The 23,342-nt window shown below is 45.8% G+C and overlaps 1 protein-coding gene across 4 annotated transcripts in view; it reads right to left on the bottom strand.

Moving 5' to 3' along the window:
* Positions 1 to 23,342, bottom strand: part of SLIT3 (slit guidance ligand 3) — a 653,573-nt gene that overhangs the window by 137,477 nt on the left and 492,754 nt on the right. For 3 of the 4 annotated variants that reach the window (XM_055285296.1, XM_055285297.1, XM_063642615.1), the window contains exons 9-10: positions 13,262 to 13,403; positions 2,359 to 2,430 (exon numbers count right to left, since the gene is read on the bottom strand). In XM_055285296.1, coding sequence (XP_055141271.1) covers positions 2,359 to 2,430; positions 13,262 to 13,403 — 214 coding nt within the window. The remainder of the gene's footprint in view (positions 1 to 2,358; positions 2,431 to 13,261; positions 13,404 to 23,342) is intronic. The other variant, XM_055285294.2, reaches the window with a different exon arrangement.

Below are 23,342 nucleotides of genomic sequence, written 5' to 3'. Positions count from 1 at the left end.
CGAAGGTGACCACTAGGAATAGGCAGAGACAAAGCCATTCATTCAGAGATTATTCTTTTTTTTTCTCCTCCTCCCCTTTTTTCTTTTCTTTTTTTTTCTTTTTTGGTAAGAGATAAGAGCAGGATGTAGTTCAGTCACAGCTGAGGGGGAAACTTCCTCCTATTAGATATTAGGGATACATTGGTCATGTATATTTAGGAAAAATTAGGGTTTTGAAATCCATTCTCACCAGGGACCCTACCTCTCCCAAACCATTGATTGCACTTCAATCTAGGTTTCTGAAGTTCCATTAGTTGAACATTTTTAAGTGTGCTCTCTTCTCTATTGCCATCCTCTTGGGGGAAAAAAGGGCATCATAATAAATATCAGTAGCATCATAAGTGATCAAAAATTAAATTCACTTTCCAGGTCGTGACTGAGAAGGTCTTATGAATTTTGAATGCACAGATCATGACAAGTCCAATAGGATGGAGGAGGAACAGTAAAACATAGTCAAGCTTTAAATTACCTGGACTTCACAAAAAATTAGAGCAGTAACTTAAATCATGCAGGAGATATAGGTTGGGGCAGTGACTGAACTTGTCATTTTTCACTGAAATTACTATCTGGCTGCATAATCAAGCTGAGCTTTAAAAATGAATTGGGGGGGGGTGCATGGAGAGCGGGCGGGGGAAGCAGGGACACCAGGAGATTAATGGCCCCAGGTTTTAAATATTAAGGCCTATATTTATACAGCTCCTCCAGCAGGAATGCTGCCAAAGGGAGGGAAGAAGTACGTGCTTCGAGCTGCCTCATTATGTTGGTTTCCACTTCTGGAATTGCACCAGGAGAAAAGCTTGTTTGGTTTGGATTTCCAGGGAGATGGGAAGTCGGCTTCCCAAGATCTGAGGGTAAAGCCTACCAATGCCACTGTTTCGCAGGGATATTTATTTTTAACATAAAAGGAATCAGCAGACACTTAACCTCTTTAATGTGGGCCCTCCCACTCAAGGGAAAGCAATGAATCAGCCTCGTGTGGAAGGAAAAAGCAGGACCGAGTCCATGCATATTTCTACCTGACTCTCTCTTTCCTCTGTGGGAGGATGAGGTGTGGGGGGATGCAAAAAGAGGAAGTGGAATGAAAACAGCAACTTGGTTACTGGGCTCTACTAAATGATTTCTTAGCCTGAAAAAGGGAAGAAGTATCTGTCCAGAATTTTAATACCTGTGATGGCAATGGTTGGGCTGTTTCTGAATCCTACTGGCCTCCCTGCAGAGCCCCCAGCTCTGAGTGACTCACAGTGAAGTGCTCAAGGTCGTCATGGGATGGGGAAGAATGATGACATTGTCACATGGTGGGGATGAGGGCGGTGATTCAATGGTGCCCTCCAAGCTGCCGTGGTGAGGGAGGAACAGCAGGGTTGGTGTCACCCGGCATTGATGTAATGCAATGGTGGAGTGATGTGACTTACAGAGGTAATGGGGATGTAGGGAGTGCTCACATGTTGACCGTACCCTCCAAGGCTTCTCATTTCATGCAGGAAGAACAGAAAGTCTGTACCATGGTCTAAGGACACATGTGATCTAGTACCAACCTTTCCAACACAAGCCCCATCCTCTCCCCTCACTTGTTCCACTCCTTGCTATTCCACAAACCATCGACACATGCTCCCTAAGGCCTTTCACTTGCTTTTCCTGCTGCCTGGGACAGTCTTTCCTGAGAGCTCAGGGCTCACTCCCTTCCTTCCTTTAGGCCACGGGCACATAGAGACCTTCATAGGCACACCTACCTAAAAGACACCCTCCCACCATCACTGATACTCTGATTTCTGATATTTGTTTCTTTATTTTCTGCATTCTTCCGCTCGAATGCAAGCTCCGTGGGAGTAGACTTGGTTTCTGTTCACTGCTCTACCCATAGATCCTTGCTTGCAGCAGACATTCACTCGGTATTTGTTACATGAACGTATGCATGGTTGTAGGGATGCTGGTGACAGTGGTGTAGACAGCTGCGGGGCCACCGTCACGTCTCTGCTGAAACTCCTATTTTAGGTCCACATCACTGGAGCCAAGGGACAATATAAATGGTGATATGGATTTTCCAGGCTAATTCGTCTCTACCTCCCACACAGATAATTTTACTTTGCTTTAGTTGGAGAGGCTCTTAGTGCTGCATGTCCAAGCCCACACACCTCACAATCTTCAGGAAACGCTTCCACATCTTACCTCCCAAGCTTAGGACAGTGTTCCAGGTCTGAAACAGAACTGCCCAGGAGGAATGGACATGGTCCGTCACCTGGACAGGTTGCCCACTACACATTGCAAACAACCCCGGAAATTGAAAACATTTGGGCTCATTTCTCCACAGGGGAAACTCACATTCGCTTCAGTTTCTTGTACTGGGTGAAGGCTCCTGCAGGGATGGCTTTGATGGAGTTCTGTTCTAGGCGTCTGGGAAACAGAGCAGAGAAGAGTGAATTAACCATCCACCTGTCAACAAGTGGTCACTGAGGGCTACTGTGTTCTCTGGCCTTAAGGACAGGGAGGTCTTTCTTGTCACAGGTGCACGGTCTGGTTGTGGGAGACCAGACAAAGCACTGCAGCAGCCAGAGAACTCAGGTCCTAGTACATGGAGCACCCGTCCAAGGGTCTAACTCTCCTTGGAGAAAGCTGGAAAGGATGACCTTTCCTTGAGGATTTTTGATTCTTGCTTATTATAAACCGCCTTTGGCAGCAGCTGTCTTCTTCAGAGAAAGCTGCAGAAGTAACCAAGAAGAATGCGGAATAAGTCAAAGGGATAAAGAGAAGGAAGAGTAAAAAGAGATGGACCATGGGCCAGCAATGCTTATCTGTCATGGAACCGTGTCACTACTCAGTTAAACAGTCAGCCACACTGCTAATGGGGCAGAAATGTCAATGGTTGCCTTCATTTCTAAGCTTTTCCATGGGCTGTTTGAATACAGCACAGGAACAGCCTTAACATCTTTAGGCTCCCAGCCTGACATTCATCAAACTGGCTCCCTGACATCCTGCAAGGCCCAGGGGCCCAGACTGGACCACTCCCCTGGGCTGCTGCTGGAATCTGTGCCTTTAACCTCTTACGGAGTTTCCTGAAATGCTTCCTCTCCTATTACTTTGAAAGGAACAAGAGACGCTGCAGGCCCAGGGCCCAGAACTTCCTTGGAAGAGAAGGGGCCGTGGGGAATGAGTGAGCATTTCCATTCTTTATTCTTTCATCTCTCAAATGACTTCCTGTCACCAAGAACAGGTGTGGTGGGAAACAGGCATGTGGGGGAGGTGGGGTGCTCTATTAGGTGTGATGAATGGCACCCTGGCCCAGGCTCAGGATCTCATCCTCATCCATCTCCCTTCTCTCCAAGGTGCAGATCTTTTCATCACCTCCTCATTTGGCCTTGATGCTCCCCAAACCCTCAGCTGGGAAGACACACAAAAAAGTGTGTGTGGCAGGGGATGCAGTGGGAGCAAAAGGGATAGATGGGAGGAACGGGCTTCCTTGAAGCCTACAGCTAGTGGATGCACATTTCTGGCTGGGATGAACCCATTCATCTTGAAGAGTAATCCCCGCTGTAGAGTGGGGGAGACAGTCGTATTAATTTGTGCCTCTGCGATCTCATCTTCATTGGGAGAACAGAGTATTTGTTACTGGAACCACTAATGGAGCAGTTTGCCAGCAATTTTCCCATTTCAAACAACATCTCAGCTGCTAATGTGGAATGGTTTGTCAGGCCAACCCATAACACAGACAAATCACTCTCCAGGCAAAAGGAAGGGGGAAAGCGGGGAGAAAGGGGAAAGGCGGGTGAGAAGAGAGAGGGAGTATCAGGACATATCATTCTTGGCTGCCGGATGAATAGAGTCTACAAATGAGACTGCCACGCTCTATTAACAATGCCTTTGTACCCTGCTGGAGGGGGACAGGGAGTGCACTTTACTGGGAGCACAGTCACAGGCCTGGCTGGCCAGCTCACAGAGAGCCACAAAAGCTTGCCACAGGGTCTCAGGGACTGTGGGCTACTGGATACAGCCACCCACAGAGACAGCAGACTTGAGGCAGCCTGCCTCGCCTGAGAAGTTCCAAGGACATGCTCATTTTCCAGCTGAGCATAGAGTTCAGTAGAGATTTCTTAGCCAAGGCAGCAGCTGCATGGATCTCTGGGGCTGCCAGTCAGGTGGTGCATGCTCTCCAGGAATCCCGTCATTCACCTGCCACTGTGGCGAGAGATTTCAGCTGGATGATGCCTCCAGGGAAAGCCACTGTCTGTAACAATGGCAACCCCCTCAGTTTTTGCAAGAGGATCCACTGCTCCCAATTGCAGGCCAATGAGCCTATGCAAGTCAGGCCAGCACTGGGTGTGAGGTCTGCGGGCTCTCTACGCAGTTCCTAATCAATTACCCTCCATCTTAATGATGGGTGCAAGAATTGAGGGAGAGATAAATCAATGAACGTGATGTGATGCTGGCCCCAAAGAGTTTGAGAATCTGATGAGAGAGACCAGCCCAAGAGCATCACAGAACCAAATTTTATTGCTACCATAATAAACATCAAGAGCCATCATTTATGGGGTCTAGTTGACTATGTCTATTATCTCTTTTAATCCTTCCACTTGTGAGGTAAACCATATTGGCCCCATTTTGCAGATGAGGAAAAGAAAATCTAGAGGAATCAAACAGCTTGTCCAAAGTGACAGGGCCAGGAACTGGCAGAACTGATAACTCTGTTTCTATCCATTGGATATACTGCCTCTATATATTTGTGAAAATGGAGGAACTGAAGGAGACTTTCTCAAAGTCACAGAACAGTTTAAGGGATTAGGGCCCCAGGGCTCACACACTGAGACATCATGCAGTCTCTGTGGAAGAAGGTATTCAGGGAAAAGCTGCAGGAGCCCAGAGAAGATGAAATATAGATGTGAATATACATAAGACATGCAAATGGAGTACAAAGGTGTGGCTTCTGAACGAAGAAAAGAGAATTCCAGGCTTAGCCTGTTAAGCCTGGCAGAGATCTTGCTCTGCATCCTGCACCCCTCACACTTGCTCACTTTGGCTTTTGGTTTTTTCTTCTTCTTCTTCTTCTTTTTTTTAAGAGACAGAGTCTTGCTCTGTCACCCAGGCTAGAGTGCAGTGGTGTGATCATGACTCACTGCAGCCTTGTAAGCCTGGGCTCAAGTGATCCTCCCACCTCAGCTTCTTGAGTAGCTAGGACCACAGGCTCATATTACCATGCCTGGCTAATTTTTAACTTTTATTTCTGTGAGATAGGGGTCTCACTACATTGGCCAGGCTTATCTCAAACTCCTGGCTTCAAGCAATCCTCCTGCCTCAGCATCCCAAAGTGCTGAGATGATAGGTGTGAGCCACGATGCCTGGCCTGGGTTTCATGCTTGTCTGCAGTCACTCAGCTTCTCAGGCTGTTTTGGGCACTGGCTGAACACCCAGACCTTCCCAGAGTGCCAAGGCCATTGCATGATGAGGGTCAACCCTGCCCCAGGAGGCAGCAAGAATTTGTCTGCAGTGGGAGCATGGTTGCGAACAGTTTGAGTACCTTCAATGTAAAGTAAAGGAAAGGAGAGGGATAACCATAACCACCACCACCACCAAGAGCTATGATATATCAGGTGCTTAGATGTTAGGCACCAGGCTGAGAGTTTCACATGGTTTGTCTAACTTAATAGTCACATTCTATGAGGCAGATCTTATCAGTTATTACCACCTCCACATTAAACATGAGAAAATTGAGGCTCAGAGAGATTAAGTCACTTGCCCAAATTCACAAAGTCAGGGAGAGGTTGAGCTGGGTCTCAAAGCCAAGTTCATCTGACTTCAAAGCCCAAACTCTCAATCACCAGGCTTTGCTGAGTGCCATTCGGAGCTGAAAGGCCTTCATTTTCTTAGTCCTTTCCAGCTCATCCACAGGGAAAATGGCCCCTTTGTCATGGAAGCAAGGTTGGAAAGTGTGCACACATGTGTGCGTGTTCGCATGCAGTCTCTGTGCAGCAGGTACCCCTGGAAGACTTTGCACTTAGCCTAGTCCTGCAACCTAGAACAAGGATGCAACGGTCCAGACTCCTGGTGTGAAAAGCTCAATGGAAAGGACAAAAAGAAGCATTCGCATCAGCAAAACCCGTCACATTTAGGGATGTGTCTGAAGCCAACAGCTGATTTAGGTCTCTCTTAACCGGCACATGTGTCTTTCTTTGTCTGGCAAACATTCTTCAGGCTGCAAACTGATTTAATAGAACTAGCATAAAAACAAACATACAAATCAAACATCTGAGTGTCTTCCCGCACAGCAAAAACAATGGGAACATCTGATGGGGATTTCAGCCATTTGTGCTCTGTATTGATTTACCCTAGTTCCTCAGATGCTTTCTTAATGATCTGTCATTTGCAAACATGTGACTAAACACAACATATTTCTAGCAATACAGAAGTCAACATGATGCCAGGGAGACTGGCAGGGGCATGGCCAGCGCAGGGGCACGTCTGCAAGTCACCTGGTTAAAACGTCCTGGAGTGTGTGGAAACATTGGTGGTGGTGGTGGTGTTGATAATATGATGAACATTTACCATTTATTGAGGGCTTCTGATATGTCAGACACTGTCTTCCTCACACACTGGCTCAAATTATTTTTTTCAACAGTACTGTGAACCAAGTAGTATTATTAATATACTCATTTTACAGATGAGGAAATAAGGGTACAAAGAGGTCAATTTTCCTAAGGTCAGGTAGCTAGTGAATGGTGGAGCCTGAATTTGAATCCAGGTTGGTCTGGTTGAAGTGCCTGTGTTCTTAACCCTTAGGCTATCCTGCTTCCCACCCAGAAGCCACTTTTGTGGTTTCTTAACTTTTTCCCATCTCTCTCAGCCTTCCTTGACTTGGGAACTCTTGTTAGGATGTCCAGATCACGCTGAAGGAAGGAAGCCCCACGTTTATTCATCCTTTAAGTCATCCTGGGCTAGTTGGTTGCACCAGACAACTTAGACCCCAAAGGTTCAGTTCCTGATGCTTCCCTGTGCTGGAAGAAGGCTGAAAAGGAAGGTTCCTTTCAAGGTTATGCTCTGGGCCCACCTTCTGGGGCAGTCCCTTTCTGGCCTCTCTCTTTCTTTACCATTGGTCCTCATGGTTCTTTAGGAAGGTACACTGTTGGCTGGGCGCGGTGGCTCACGCCTGTAATCCCAGCACTTTGGGAGGCTGAGGCGGTTGGATCACCTGAGTTCAGGAGTTTGAGACCAGCCTGGCCAACACGGTGAAACCCCATCTCTACTAAAAATACAAAAAATTAGCTGGGCATGGTGGTGGGTGTCTCTAATCCCAGCTACTTGGGATGCTGAGACAGGAGAATCACTTGAACCTAGGAGGCAGAGGTTGCAGTGAGCCGAGATCACACCATTGCACTCTAGCCAGGGCAATGAGAGCAAAATTCTGTCTCAAAAAAAAAAGAAAGAAAGAAAGGTAGAGTGTATTAGACTCTCCCATCCAGTTTATATGTGTGATCCATAGAGAAGATGAGGAATGTAGGCATATCTGAGAAAAGCCATTCCCAACCTGTGCTGTGTGTAGACACCTGGTATTGCCTACAAAAAGCAGAGGTACAGACACAGCACAGAGCCAGATTTGCTTTTCTTATTCTATGCATGGGCTCAGATGCTACAGAGGAAATTATTTTTTTGTCTTAGAAAAAAATGAAGAATTGCACGGGAACTTGAGACTAAATCATTCTGTGATGACACACACATATACATGTGCATATGTTTTTGCTTTTTACATTCTTTTTAGTAGCTTCCAAACAGTGCAGTGTGCTCACTTTCTCCATGTTATGTTATTTAATCTTCATGGGAGATTTCTAGGTAGGTATGATGACCCCCTTTATGCAAAGTGGGGAACTGAATGAGGCATGAAGATGTTAAGGAATGTGCTTAAAGAGGCAGAACAAGGATTCAAACCCCCAAGTATGGATCCCAAGGCTCTGTTCCCAGCCACTCTGTCTGATCAGCTTCTCCTTCGTACCACCTGCTCCCATCCCACCCTATCACCCCTCCTTCCATGTGGCAGTCCCTCACATGGAAACCTGGTGCTCTCAGAAAATCCAAGAGTCACTGATGTCTATGATTTCTAGAGCATTCCAGCTCTCTGGTTCTGTTTGCTGGCTTGTTTTGTTGTGTTTTTAATTCTGTGTGTCTTTTAAACCCCCGGTGGCTGGTAAGAATGGAATATTTGCTATTGTTAAGCGGCTGCCTCCCTATCTGAGAGAGACAATGTGGTTAAGGGGAGGCAGGGTGAAAACTGGGGCAATTTCCCCTGCCACATGCTCTCACTTATGATTGGACATGGAAGCCTGTCCATAGCCTTTCTTCATGGAAGACATTTAGCTTCCATAGCAGAAGATATGAGACACGGCGTACCACCATGGGGAGATACAGAGCAAAAGTGGAAGAAGATGGGACTCTAAGGACAGATGGTCCCTCCAGAGCTTTTGAAGACTCATGAGGGCGTCTGAAGACCACAGAGCAGAGGAACATGTGGGTCTCTGGGGCTTCCCATAATCTAACCCTGCTGGAAGCCAGAGCTGGTTCAGAGAACCGACAGGGGGCAGTGAGAATGGTGCCATTGGTGGGAGCTCAGCTTCGAAGAAAATCTGCAGTGAATCATCATCTCACTGTGGGTTCTCTGGAAGAAAACTATTTTTAGAGGAATTGGCTCTGGTATTCGGGGACACCAGCACACACTCCTCTGAGCTGCTTTGGCTTTGGAAAACATCGAAGAGAGTCTGTGAGACTGTTTTGCATGAGAGATAGGCAACCCCCTCCCCTTCCCCTAAAGTTGGGGAGGGCAGAGCCCCTCCCAAGGTTAGGGCAATTTAAGAGAATCACTAGTAGCTAAGGATTGAGAAGAGGGAGTGGAGAGCTTAACACAGTACTAAGCATTCCTAAGGAGGAAGCACAAATCTGGATTATATGGGTGGCCATGGACAAGGGGTGGAATTCTCAATAAGAAAAAAAAAAGCCACATTTGGATGTCTTTGGAATGATAAATCAGGTATCTCCTATTCACCCTGGGGTGCATCCTGCTGTTTCAACTCTCTGCTCCCTTTTTTCTCATCTTCCCACCCATCTGCTGACCTCTCACATGGTAAAAGACTTTTAGGCCTTCACACAGGTCCCAGGTACATAGAAGAAACAGGATCCCCCCTCCAACCTGCTCTTAAGTTCTCTCTTACATGTCACCTCTCGAACTGCCCTACCCAACCATAGAAACTTGCCGCCTCTGCTTTAATTTTTCAGCTTCATTTTATCACAGAGGAGGAGGAGGCAAGCACAGCAAGAAAAGTCCTGGGCAATCCATCTGGTAGACCGTGGGTGCCCAATACACAGGTGCAGTCTTATTTACATATATGAATACATTTGCATGAAGATGAGCTACTCCCAGGTTCAAGTCATAATGCAAGTGGCTAGCCTAGTTCCAGAACCTATTCTCTCAACCATAACCCTTCAAAGAACTGACCTATGTTAATGGAGGGATCTTTTGTGTAGGTAGCGCCAGCTCCTAGGATGTGGTGTCTAATCATTGTCATCATCCTAATAAAGGTCGTGGTGACATTTGTAGTAGTTGCCAGTATGAACTAACAATGAGCATTGCTAATATAGTATATCCTATGCGCCAGACACAATGCTAAGCATTTTACTATATTCGTTCACCTAACTTTCATAAGAACCAGTAAGGAGGTGCCATTAGCCTCTGCGTTTTGCAACTGAGGAAACCAAGGCTCAGAAAAGTTATCTGCCCATGGCTACAAGGCAGAGCCAAAGCTGGAATGTATGTCTGCTGGGATCCACAGTCTATACTCTTAACCTCTTGGTTGTTTGTCTCTGCTTACTTCTGGAAACACTCTAGCTAGGATGGTCATTCTCAGACTTTTGGATTTCAAAGACTAGGTGGTGACAAGACCTTTTATTTTGCCAATTATGGCAATCTGTGTGTGTCTACTATAGGATACACATAAAGTATAATTATACAATAATTACACATATATAACACACAGGGACTACTCTGTCTTCAGTGGCTATCATTTTATAAAATAAAAGACATTTTTAAAAACGATGATAACAAAATAAGGAAGTCCAAAAACTTAAAGGATGCTCCTTTAAACTGAATATTTTTGCTCAATAGAAAAATATCACATTGTTCTTGTTTTTCTCACTTTACCTGATATCAGAGAAAAACTCAGTTAAAATAGACAGGCTTTTGGCAATTACTGTTCTAGCTTGTCAATGTTGCTTTTAAAATTCAACACATCCAGGTGTGAGTCCAACCTTCCAGGTATGGTCTGGCCTGCACAGAGCCCACCTCTGATGTTGTTATCTGCAATTTCTCTCTCCTGGAGAGCTGAGCTGTGTATCCATGAGGTCCAAACTGAGAGTATAGAGATGTGAAGTGGAAGGGGGGTGGCAGGCCCAGAGCCCCTCAATCAGGGCTGGGGTGGGCTCACAGGCTACAGCCTGGCTACCTGGACTGGACTCTTTCATCAGACTGCAGTTTGGGAACCTAGCCAAGGGACGGTCTGTGGCTGCCAAAGAGAAAAAAACCTGGCAGATGGAAGGAGAAAAGAATAAGGTAGGGCAGGGAAGGAAAGGAAGGATCCATAGGAATCTGAAATGAGATGAGGGCTGGCAGGAATTCTGTCTTGAACATCCGCTGTGGGAGGGCCAGAGGCCCACTGTGGCATGGATGTTGAGGGAAGGGAAGTGAAGGTTAACTGGGCGGAGAAACAGATGGGCGGAGTAGGGAAGAGAAGTGGGAAGACCATGGGTAGGGCAAGGGGGAGAAGGGGAGAAATGCATCAAGGGAGGGAGAAAATGATGAAGGGGAGACCGGGCACGGTGGCTCACGCCTGTAATCCCAGCACTTTAGGAGGCCGAGGCAGGTGGATCACCTGAGGTCAGGAGTTCAAGACCAGCCTGGCCAACATGATAAAACCCCATCTTTACTAAAAGTACAAAAAAATTTGCTGGGTGTGGTGGCAGGCACCTATAATCCCAGCTACTTTGGGAGGCTGAGGCAGGAGAATTGCTTGACCCCAGGAGGCGGAGGTTGCAGTGAGCTAAGATTGTGCCATTATACTCCAGCCTGGGCGAGAAAAGTAAAACTCTGTCTCAAAAAAAAAGATGAAAGAGAAACAGTGCAACAAGGAAAGTGGGCAAGGATAGGAAAGAGGAGGAATGATGGAAGGAGGGAGATACTTAAAGTAAATTAGATAGTATGTTGGAAGGCCGTAGGAGGAGCAGGAGAGGTAGGTGAGGACTAAGTAGTCTCTATAGAGGGAGAGCTCTCTAAAGCTAGAGCACTGGACCACAGGGACTGAAGGAGAGGTGCATTAAAACCCTAAGGGAATGAATAGTCAGTATTTGTGGAAAGGAAGGTGGAGGGCGGCAGAAGGCGGACAGGGCAGGCAGAAAGGACTCTTTACTGACCAGCTCCTGCCTGCCAGAGGTGTGGAGGCACAGGCTGTGTCTACCACGGCTGGAAAATGGGACTGTAAAGGAATCAAAGAAAAGCTGGCAAAGTAGGTGAAGAAGGAAGAAGCGAAGTCTCCACTCCACTGTGGTAAGTCATATGCTTCTTCCCATTTCAATCAAGGTAAAGCCAAAGTCTTTAAAACGTCCCAGGATGTGGCCCCTCCTTACCTCTCTGATCTCATCCCCTGTTATCATCCCTTTTGTCTACTCTACTCCAGCCACACTGGCTTTCTGAAGCATCAGGCCCACTCCAGCCTCAGGGCCTTTGTACATGCAATTCCCTCAACCTATAATACTCTTCCTCCAGATAGCCGTTTGGTTCTCTCGCTTATTTCATGTCCTTTTCTTGTTCTATTTTTCTCCGTAGAATCTACCTTCTGACATGTTATCTAACTTACTTTACTTTGTTGTTTGTTTATCCCCTCCACCACTAGAATGCAAGTGTTATACAGGCAGAAATGTGTCTGTTTTGTTTGTTTCTGTCTTTCCAAGCACAGAACAATGACAGGAAAATAGTGGGCTCACAACAGATGTTTACTGAATGAATACAAGAATGAATGAAAGAGTCAACGGCCATAAGTTGGAATGCACTGGGAACAGAAGGGCACACACAGGGAAGGGGAAGAGGAGGAGGAGGAAGAGGAGGAAAGAAGAAAGGGGGGAGATTATGACAAAGCAGAAAGGCAAGTGGAATATGTATCTTTTATTTGGAGGGATTTTACTTACTGATGTTCTCAGTAGAAGGGCTCCATATAATGATCTTTTTAATCAAGCCAACTAAAGGTGAAGGCAGAAAAATGAAAACAACTGTTGCTATTTAAAGAGTAATCTTGAGGTAAATGTTGACTGGTCCTCTACTCATTTTAGAATGAGATACTGGCCATTTTCTAATGTATGAGGGGAGAGCGGACTAGACCGAACTAGGTGGACAAACACATTTTACTGGAATTTTTGACATTCATGTATACACAGAGACAAAAACAACCTTGTGTCGTTACCTAAAAAAGATCTAATCTAGACGACAAAAACCAGATCTGAGATAATTAAGAGCTCAGTCCCCCTCTCAGATAATGGTAGCTAAGAAATGAGTGAATCATTTGTTTACATCCCACCACTTCCACCACTATTTTACAGAGTACCTGCCCATGTGCTGAGGACTGTATGAAGGGCTCCACATGTAGTATTACATTTAGTTTTCACAATGACCCACTGAGGTGTCATACTATAATTATCACATTAATATAGGTGCGAAAACAAAGGATGAAAGAGACATTATTTTACCTGAAGTCACACACCTAGTAAACGGTATGGCCAGGATACAAATACAGTGTGACTCTAAGGGGGGTTTGCAAACTCACTGGGACAGGCCAGAGAGAACATACTTTTTAGGCCTTGTGGGCCACGCAGTCTTCTGTGACAGCTGCTCAATACTGCCATACGAGACCAGCCACAGGCAAGACACATATAAATGGATGTGGAGGTATTCAAAAACATTTACAAAAATAGGCGGTGGCAACCCCCGGCCCTAGGCTATAGCTTGCTGATTCTGATCTGGAGTCTATGCTCTTGAGCACCCAGCTATCATAGCTGGGAAAGTGTGGAAGGACAGCAAAGAGATTCCTGAGTGTTTTTAATGGTCAGCTCCAACGGCCCCACATGCTGATGGCCTAGTGGGTGATCGGCTGGGACAGGGAGCTGAATTCGCCAGGGACAGTTGTGGGGGGTGTCAGACAGGTGCACTTACATTTCGACGATGCCCTCCGGCAAGTTGGCAGGAATCTCCGTCAAGCCCTTTCCTCGACAGTCCACGATGTTATTGCTGCACGTGCAGGGCGAAGGGCAGGAGATGGAGTTGGCATTGCAGGATGGGGGCTCTGAGTGGGGGGCTGTGGAGCCAAGACACAACGGTCAACTTATGTCAGTGTCAGGAGCTGCCTGCGCTTCTGTGTCCTTAACTAGCATCCTAAGGGCACAGCATGACCTGACAGTCATCTGAGAAATGATCACCAGCTGACATCTCCCTTCACCTGGGAGACACAGGTGCCACAGGCTAAATATTCAGCAAAGAGGAGAGAGTCTGACCTTGACCTCACTGTTTGAGTTGCTCAGCCTGCTCTGTTATCCTGTCATCTCCGTCTTTCAGAGAAAGAGGGGCCCTCAGAGTCAATCACACATGAAAATATGCTGCTAGAATCCAAAGAGCATACAATGGGACCACTTTCCCAGGATGCATCTTGGGGTTTTAGCTGGTGATTGGATGCTGAGTGTAAACATAGCTTTTAGACCTTTCTCTAGTGGCTGCAAGCCACGGGGCTATCAAAACCAAGTGGCAGAATTTCCCCGTTTGGGGCATTGATGTTGTCAAAGTGTAAATACCCCCCATCAGCAGCTACACCCAAGGCATTTCCAAATGGCTTCTATGTCCAGGGAACATGCAAATAAAAGCTATCTCACCTGAAGAAAAGGTGAATAAGTTACTACAGATTTTGAAGCCAGCTGTTAATTTTGTTTGAGATGAGAATCAGTGTGAATTTCAAGCAAAGTGACAGAAAGCCAAGCAAATAGTACCTAAGGAGCTCATTTAGAAAGCCAAATGTAGACAGACATATCCATTACTAACCCAACTCAAGATTCAAAGAGTCACCAGGAATCTAAATCACTTTCTCTGGTGGTCACATGAAATCCTGAATACAAGAAGTAAATGCAAATGTTTTAAGGACATTGTAAACATTTGCATGCTATGACTATTCCCTCAAAGTGAGGTAAGACTCTTAATCATATAGTTAGCTTTCCAAATGTGGATTTTCTGGTCCAAAACAGAAGCTCAACCCCACATCCCTCCCAGGACCTCATCCTACTGCTGCTGGATCCAGCCAACAGGGGTTATTTCAATGTCTTTCCAGATTGTCCTCTCAGGGAAAAGAGCCATGACTGAGACCAAACTTAGATGAGGTCTGCAGATTGCCTCACTGCTTGGACGTGGGGCCTCTGGCTGGGGGCTCTTAATTGTAGATTAAATACAGAACATGAAAAAAGTCTGCAGGGAAAAAGTGATTTTTGGTTTGGCCCCTGTTCACTAGAGAAACTGAGTCTAGGAAGCCAGAGTGGGTCTAGCTATAGGGGTTGAGCCAGACGACCAGCAGAGCCTGGTGTCTCGTTTGGACGCTGAGGCTTCAAACAGAAGGTGGTGTGCTCTCCGCGTTCAATAGTCCTCATGGCCCCAAGGGTGGATCCTCCTGCAGGGGCTCCAGTTGACATCTACAGCTTAATTTGGAATGTTTACCTACCCAGAAAGTGCCAGCCCAATGACCAAAGATTCTTATTTCCCTCGACCTCACTTACATATACATGAAACAAAAACTGAAAAAATGGCCTCATAGTGGAGATGTTTGGGAAAATATTCTTGTCCAGGGTACATGGACTTCAAAGTTGCCAGTGCTACACAAGTGGATCTGATGGAGACCATGGAAAATGCCAGAAAGATAATGACTTACACTAAATTCCCAGCTGGAACATTCTCCTAGAGAGAGTGGTGATACGGGCCTTGTTCCAAATTGGGAAAGCCTTTACACTTCTGAGAAAGTGGCAACCACAGAGAGCCAAACTGTAAGAGCCTCAGCTCAGGAATGGGAGAGTGTTGTGGCTGAGAGTGTGGCCTCTGGGTCCCACTGCCTCTATCTGATTCCTGGTTCTATCACTTCATCATTATTTTCCTGTGCCGCAGTTTTCCCATCTGTAAAATGGGGAAAATAACAATACTTATTTCATAGCATGGTTTTGTTGTGAAGGCAATGGTAGGTAACGCCTGAGATGTCTTTATTAGAATACACGGCACAGAGTAAGAGCTTGGTAATGTTCACTGTTATTATTGGGCCTGCTCTGCTGCAAATTGTTGGTAAGACCTTTGGCAAGTCACAGTACCTCTCTCTGGGGTTTTTTTGGTACCATGTCTGTGAATAAGGAGTTTGGATTGCACAATTACTGAAGTTCTTTCTGGGAAGGAGTGAAAACACCTAACATCTTTACCTCCCCTGCTCCACCTCTCTTTGCAGACAGCAAAGGGAATTCTACAGTGTGAAAGGCTCCCATCCCATCACCCACATTGAAGGGAGGTTGGGAGCAGTTGGCCTCAGATGTCAGGGTGTTTGAAGTACAGATGGCGTTCCCTAAAGAAAACTGCCGAGCCTGGCCTTCCACATCAAGAGGAGAGCACACCTGACAAAGCCAGGGAGAAGCCCCACACTTGGGACACCTTCCTGTTTGGAAATGTCAGGAATGGGAGTCTGAACTCTTGCATTTTCCATCTGTTCAGGTGGAGGGACTGGATGGCCCTCCCTCTTTTGATCTGTGAAATATTACTTGAATGGGGTGTGCTGGAAAAGGGGAAAGAAAGATACCATATTCAAGGGCTTATAATGGCGGTGGAAGTTCTAACGTGGAATTCTTCCAAAAGTACCCCTTTCTGACTTCCAGGCTGAAATTAATTCTGTTCTAAACCAGACCCAGGGCACAGCCTTGAATCCCTCTGGGAACTGGCTGGGTCTTCCGCAGGGTGACTTCCATTCTGTTTGGCAGTGTGTGCTACATTTCAAGGGACGCTGTCAAGGCAAAAAAAAAAGTCTTTGAAAAGGATTCCTTAACCAGGTCACTAACAACACCTTTAATTAGGCAGAGGGAAACAGTGGTAATTATAGCCTCCAATAGCACCCTGGGCTGGCAGCTCACCAGCCAGGCATTCACACATGGTGAGGATGTAACCTTCCTGTTTAAACAAAACACTTCTGACTTACAATGAGGTTGAAAGATGGGTTCGTTTTCCCTAGAAACATTCTCCTGTGATCAACGCCAATGGACCAAGCCCATTCCCTGTGGGCCACAGAGAGCTAGATGGCAGAAGTCCCTCCACTTTGCTCCCTGTCTGGACTGAGATTGGAATGTAAATTCCATAATGACAGTGGTTTTTTCGGTCTTAATCACTGGTGTACTCTCAGTGCCTAAAACAGGGCTCCATACAAAACACGGACCCATAAGCCTACCTTGGCTAAATGAGAAGATGAGTACATGAAGGACACCAGCCCAGAAGCCTGGCAGATGTGGAGGGGCTAAATGCCACAAAGCTACAGAGGTGAGTGTTCCTTCTGGAGGGGCCCTGAGGGAAGCTTCCTGAGTTTTGAGTGCCTGGGCTCTGGTAGGTAGGATGAGCTGTAGAATGGGGAGGTGGAGTGGCTGTGGGAGATGGGACTCTGTCTGCAGCTCTCTTCTTTCCACCACAGCTTTCCATGCTGGCAAAATCACTTCTCCAAGTCACCTGGGGCCCCTCTGAGCCTATCTCACCTGCACAAGCCAGGGTGTCCCACGCACTCTACTGAGCTCTGTCAGCAAATCCACCCCTTCCAGCCCTTACTGCCCGCACATGTTGGGGAAGGTAGAGGCAGTGGATTTCCAAGGAAGACAAAGTAAGGAAACACCTACCTTTTTACCCAGCAAATTATATGACTGTAAGCTGGGAAACAAAGAGGAATGGGAATAGCAATTTTATATTGGGATAAAAGGAATCACTGTCTATGTCTCTGATGAAAGGGGAACATCTGTCTGCATGCACGTGTGTGTTCCTCTTGTACAGCATGCTCTTATGGCGGTCTCATGACCCGCACTGTCCTTGAGTGAGCCTATCTACTAGCAAGGAAGGTGGCCTTAACTCAGAGCACAGTGACGCACCAGGCTATAGAACCCCTGCTATAAGATGTTTTGATTAGGAGCATGTGGACTTGCTCTTCATGTCTTCATTTTTAAATAAGCGTCCACGCTATCTGCTCTTGGAGCTCTTTCATTGGCACTAAAATGCTGCTCTGCTGGGGTGGATTTCTTCTCCAGAAAAGGGGGCTGGGGATGCGGCCCAAGTACGTGTCTCCCCTCTGGGGGGGTCTTGGTCACCACTTCGGCTCTGGGCTCTCCATCTGAAGCCAAAGCTGTCTTTGTCCCAAACGGGGCAGAAACTACAATTCCTAAACTTCAGATGTCTTTAAGGCCCCCCAGACCATGGTCTGATGAGTTCAAGGGGGACAGAGCAGAGCCTGGGAGAGTGGAGGCACCTCTCAGCTCTTCAATGATCATCGGTGGTGCTGCCTCCGGTCCAGGGGACACTCAAGTGAGTGAGAGGGGAGGGATGCATCTCCAGCCCAAACTCTCACAGTGAAAGTCCTTGCGGCTGCTCGCATGGGTATTGTGCCTGCTATTCCATCTCTGCTGCTTGTATAACTCCCCCTGAAGTTATCACAGGGAAGAAAGACTGAGCCATAACCAGGGACCTGGCTCCTGCCCAGCCACTTTGCTCTTCTCCTAATTGGTAAAATGGGGATGATTATCACGGTGAGAGCAAAAGGCCCTAACTTGTCTGCTGAGATGAGTGGGAAAAAGACCACCAAATTTCAGACTTAGATGGGCCCATGGCGATGGCAAGGAAAGAGAAGCCCTGAGAGAAGAGGGGACTTGCCCAAGGACACAGCGGGGGCCAAACTAAGAGTAGCCATCAGTGTCGTAATAGCAACTAACATGTATTCAATGTGTACTATGTGCCAGACACTGCATTGAGTGCTCTGTATATATTATCTCACTTGATCCTCATAAAACCCATGATTTAGGTTCCATTCTTTTTTCCCCCTTAGCACGAGATGAGGAAACTGAATAGGGGGTTAAGCAAACTGTCCAAGGTCATAAAGCTAGTGAACAACAATGTTTTAATGTTTAGCCCTGTGCTCTTCTGTCTGCTCTGCCAAAAGGAACCCCAAATTCCTCTATTTATTGCCATGAAATTGAAAACCATGAGAGCCTTGGAATCTCAAGAGGTAGGAAGAGCAGGCTCAGGGACTGAGACACGGATTGTGTAAGCTACACTAGAGATGATCAAACGCTCTTGTGTTAGAGCTGTGTGTCTTTCTTTCCATCTTCAAAAAAACCTCATCCACAACGAGCTATCACCCCATCCCAGTTAGAATGGCTATTACCAAAAAGACAAAAAATAACAAATGCTGGCACCAATGTGGAGAAAGGGGAACTCTTATACACTGTTGGTGAGAATGTCAATTAGGACAGCTACAACAGAAAACAGTATGGAGGTTCCTCATAAAATTCAAAACAGAAGTACCATATTCAACAATTCTACTACTGGGTACGTATCCAAGGGAAATGAAATCATTGTGTTGGTGAGGTATCTTCACTCCCATGTTCATTGCAGCATTAGTCACAGTAACCAAGATATGGGATCAACCTGTGTCCATCAGTGAATGAATGGATAAAGACAATGTGCTGTATATACACAGTGGAATACTATTCAGCCATAAAATATCCTGTCATTTGTAGCAACACGGATGAAACCAGAGGACGTTATGTTAGGTGAAATAAGCCAGACACAGGAAGACAAAATACCACATGATCTAAGTTATATGTGGAATCTAAAAAAGTTGATCTCAGAGTAGAAAGTAGAATGGTGCTTACCAGGGTCTGGGGAGGGTATTCGGTAGGAGGACACAGGGAGAGACTGATCCACAGGTACGAAGTTACGGTTAGAGAGAAGGAGTAAGTTGTGGTGTTCTAGTGCCCAGTAGGGTGACTACAGTTAACAATATTGTGTTGTATATTTCAAAATAACTAGAAGAGAGCATTTTGAATGTTCCCACCACAAATGTATGAGGTGACAGACATGCTGAATCCTCTGATTTGATTTTTACATAATATATACATATATTGAAACAACACACTGCACACTATCAGTATGTTCAATTACTGTGTGTCAATTCAAAACAAAATAAAAAAGTTTACAGAATATTTTGAAAGTCTGAACAACAACACAAAAACCTCACTTGGTAAAAGTGCAGAGTCAAAAGCTCCAAAGGCCTTGTGAGCATGTGGAAATAAATTAATTCCAGTATTCAAATTAAGCATCCTTACTGGCCTCTGGCCTTTCAAAAGCCAACAACAGACTGCGATGACAATGGGACTCGAGCAATTATGATGAGAATATAAATGAACGTGATTTAAATACCAGGGGCATGATAATTTTGGGAATGGCTAAATAAAGCTAATAATCTCATTCCTGCAATGTCCAATTATGGTGTTTTAATTAAAACCTCCTAAGGAGATGGGTGGCTGGTCATGGCTTACCTTAATTATCTTTGTACTTAGTAACTAGTCCCAAATTAAAAAAAAAGACGATGAAAAGGGAAAGTTTCTTATTTCTAGAGAGATAAGCATATTTCATTTTTAATAATAAATGAAGTGCTTATTGAGAGGCTATTAGGTTCGAGCTTTGTTCTAGGCATTTGGGGCACCTGAAAAAGTGTACGACGTGGCCCCTCATTACTAGAAGACAAGACTAATGTCTGTAGGAAAGGATATCTCACATTTAAGGCCAAGGGCGGGTAAGTGTGAAACAGATGGACAAACCAATGGGTTCAAAGACATTCAAAGCAAAGAGGTAACTGATTCAGGAGGTCAACTAATGACCTTGAATTACAAACTGTGACTGGTAGAAACCCTTCCAGATTAAGGTACCAGAAAATTAACACGTGGAAGATAAATCCTAAAATTTAAACCCCCAAATAAACCCTTTGGATGAAGATGAAAAAAAAAAAAACAAAACCAACAACTTGCAACTCACGTAACATGAACTTCTTCTCTGGTCTATAATCACGAACTTTGATAAGGTTCTGGCCGGGTTCAGGGCACAAGCAACCAGACACTTCTGGCCGTAGGCCCTAACCTCTCTCTTGAAACCAGAAAAGTTCACAGAAATCCTTTCAGCAGAGACTGAAGGGAGCCAAGTAGTCAAGTTGTATAACATAGGGAAAAAAGCTAATAAAAAAATAAAGATCTATTTCCCCACCCTTGTGAGAAATTCCCGTCTCCCCAGGGGAAGAAAATAAATGCCTTCAACTGGAAAGGTACAGTTGACAGAGGAGATGAATTTTGCCAAAGGGCACTGCTCGCAAATTTCTGGGTGAGCTGGAGTGATAAGGAGCCCATATCCAGGGCTTCTGGGGAGAAGCTGGGCTCCAGACAGCTGGATTTAATTCAAAGGGAGATATCAGGCACTTGGGCAGGCAGAGCCCTCACAGGCTGAGTGAGATAAAGCTCTTTCCTGTCTCTGGAGCCACGTGTTTGGTGAAATTTTCAATACCATTTAAAGGCTCAGGGAGCTTTTCTTATGCTGCCTGGATGGGGACCGCTGGTGATGAAGCTATGCCCAGGGATGGCTTAATTGGTACCCCGATGCCTCTTTTCCTCCTGAGTGGATGACCTCTATTTTGTAAGAGAAGTTCTTGTCTTCAGTTCTTGACTGAATTTCTCCTCCTGTGGTTTAACAGGTGAATAGCTTGAATGAGGGGCATTTGGGGTTTTTGCAGTTAAAAACCACCACAGGGCCAGGTGCGGTGGCTCACACCTATAATCCTAGGACTTTGGGAGGCCGAGGTGGGTGGACCACCTGAGGTCAGGGGTTCGAGACCAGCCTGGCCAACATGATGAAACCCCATCGCTACTAAAAATACAAAAAATTAGCTGGGCATGCTGGTAGGTGCCTGTAATGCAGCTGCTCAGGAGGCTGAGGCAGGAGAATTGCTTGAACCTGTGAGGCAGAGGTTGCAGTGAGCCAAAACACTGCCATTGCACTCCAGTCTGGGTAACGAGAATGAAACTGTCTCAAACAAACAAACACACAAAAACACAAAAAATACCCCACCACAGACAGGTCCACACAGAAGAGTGTCCTTCAGACGCCTTGTGGGGCTCAGGTATTGGGGCAGGACTGGTTGTTGGTGGTGGCGTGTGGAGTGTGGTGAGTCCTTGAAAAGAGCTCTCCTCCTTAACCTCCTTCTCTAGGGCCTCCAAGACTGACCACTCATGTTTTAACTGCACCCTCACAGACTGAACCTTCCTCCACATTGCTTCCTCTCAAGGTTTTGTCATTGTCTCACAAAGTGTATTTAACAATTTTTGAAAATGTATTAGGTTGGTGCAAAAGGTGCAAAAGTATTTGCAGTTTTTGCCGTTGAAAGTAATGGCAAAATCCACAATTATTTTTGCACCCACATAATAGCAGAAGTTTTTGGAGGGCATGTTCCACATGCACCTGACTCATGATGGTGGGAGTTTGGTCTTCAGGGATGTTCAATGCACCAGGGCCCCCAGATCTTTATATCTGGCCTTGACCTTTTCAGAGAGTAACCACTCACAGCATTCTAGTTTGTAACCCATGCGAGCCTGCTAAGGGCACTTAAAGAATCCCTCACGCATAGGCATCTCAATGTGTCTCTGCCCTTAATTCATACTACAGGTGAGAGGGTGGAGGTTAACAGCATAGTCATGTCTGGAGCCTTTGGACTAAATTCTCATGTTCTCAAAAGACACCTGGCTTCAAACTAAGAAGCTCCAGGGACCATCACAAGCAATGGGATTAACTGCTATAAACAGAAGTTGATAAAGGTGCTCCCACGTAACTATGAACTTGTCTGCTGGACCTAGCCCTTCCAAAGGAGAAAGAGTGAGGCATTCAGATTTCCTGGAGGAAATCTGATTTCCTTGGAGGGTCAGCCTTTCTCCCATGGTTTTGGATCCTGACTGCTGCTGGGTGAGCAATGTCTTGCCGCACCTTTGACAGGAAGGTGCTCTCTGATGAAGTGGTGCGTGTCGTCATACACTACATTAAACCTGGCACTCACCTGTAATGATGCGTTTTATCATTCTAATTAGTTTTTCTCACTACCTCTTGGATGACTCCTGTACTCTATAATTATTTCTTTCACTTATGCCGATATTGCACCCTTCGCCGAATAATTACTGTAATTATAGTCACTATATTTGAATTTGGTGCCTGCGTGATAAATGGTTTTATTATATGTGTTTGATGGGAAGTGATTTCTAAGTGGGTGTCTATAGGAAGTTATTGAGGTACTGCTTGAGACATGTTAAAATATTTTCAGATAATAAATAACATGGTAAAATAACAACATGACAGGAGGAAGCGGCAGAGAATGAGATGAAGTTGAATTCAAGGAAAATTCTTGTATATCGCAAGTGTGATCTAAGAGCAGAAGAGGCCGGACAGTTTGCACTTCTGGCCATACTGGAGTCCAGCAGCCCATGCTGGGCCCAGTAAACCCTTAGTACTAAAGGTGGGCACCAGTTAGAAAGGTGAGAGAAATGCAGAGCCCACAGCGCTTAAGCTCCCTGGGGTCCTTGTTCCCTCTTGCATGCCAACTCCCCAGGCTCAGCCTTTAGAGGCCACTGGGCCCCATTTCCAGGACTGGCTTCCTGGAAATCAAAATACCTCTTTGGGAAATTTCTCAACTGAATGCTTTCTGTTTGTTTTTGTTTGTTTGGTTTTTTTTTTTTTTGGAAGTCAAGGAATTAGCTCTACTTATTTACCACAGAAAAAGGAAGAGTTGGTGAGAATGGAAGGTGCCAATGCAAAGTAAAAACAAACAAGTAAAATTTGGGACCCTGGTTTTTTTTAACTTATTTTTTTAATTTTTGAGACAGTTTCACTGTTGTGGCCCAGGATGGAGTACAGTGGCGTGATCTTGGATCACTGCAGTCTCCACCTCCCAGGTTCAAGCGATTCTCCTGCCTCAGCCTCCTGAGTAGCAGGGATTACAGGTGCCCGCCACCACACCCAGCTAATTTTTGTATTTTTAGTACAGACGGGGTTTCACCATGTTGGTCAAGCTGGTCTTGAACTCCTGACCTCAGGTGATCCACCCGCTTTGGCCTCCCAAAGTGCTGGGATTACAGGTATGAACCACTGTGCCCAGCCAGGACTCTGTTTTAAA

The sequence above is a fragment of the Symphalangus syndactylus genome, chromosome 7, assembly GCF_028878055.3.
Source record: "Symphalangus syndactylus isolate Jambi chromosome 7, NHGRI_mSymSyn1-v2.1_pri, whole genome shotgun sequence".
In the NCBI taxonomy this organism is placed as follows: domain Eukaryota; kingdom Metazoa; phylum Chordata; class Mammalia; order Primates; family Hylobatidae; genus Symphalangus; species Symphalangus syndactylus.
The sequence above is the reverse complement of the archived record's forward strand: the minus strand, read 5'-3'. Positions and strand labels throughout refer to the sequence as shown.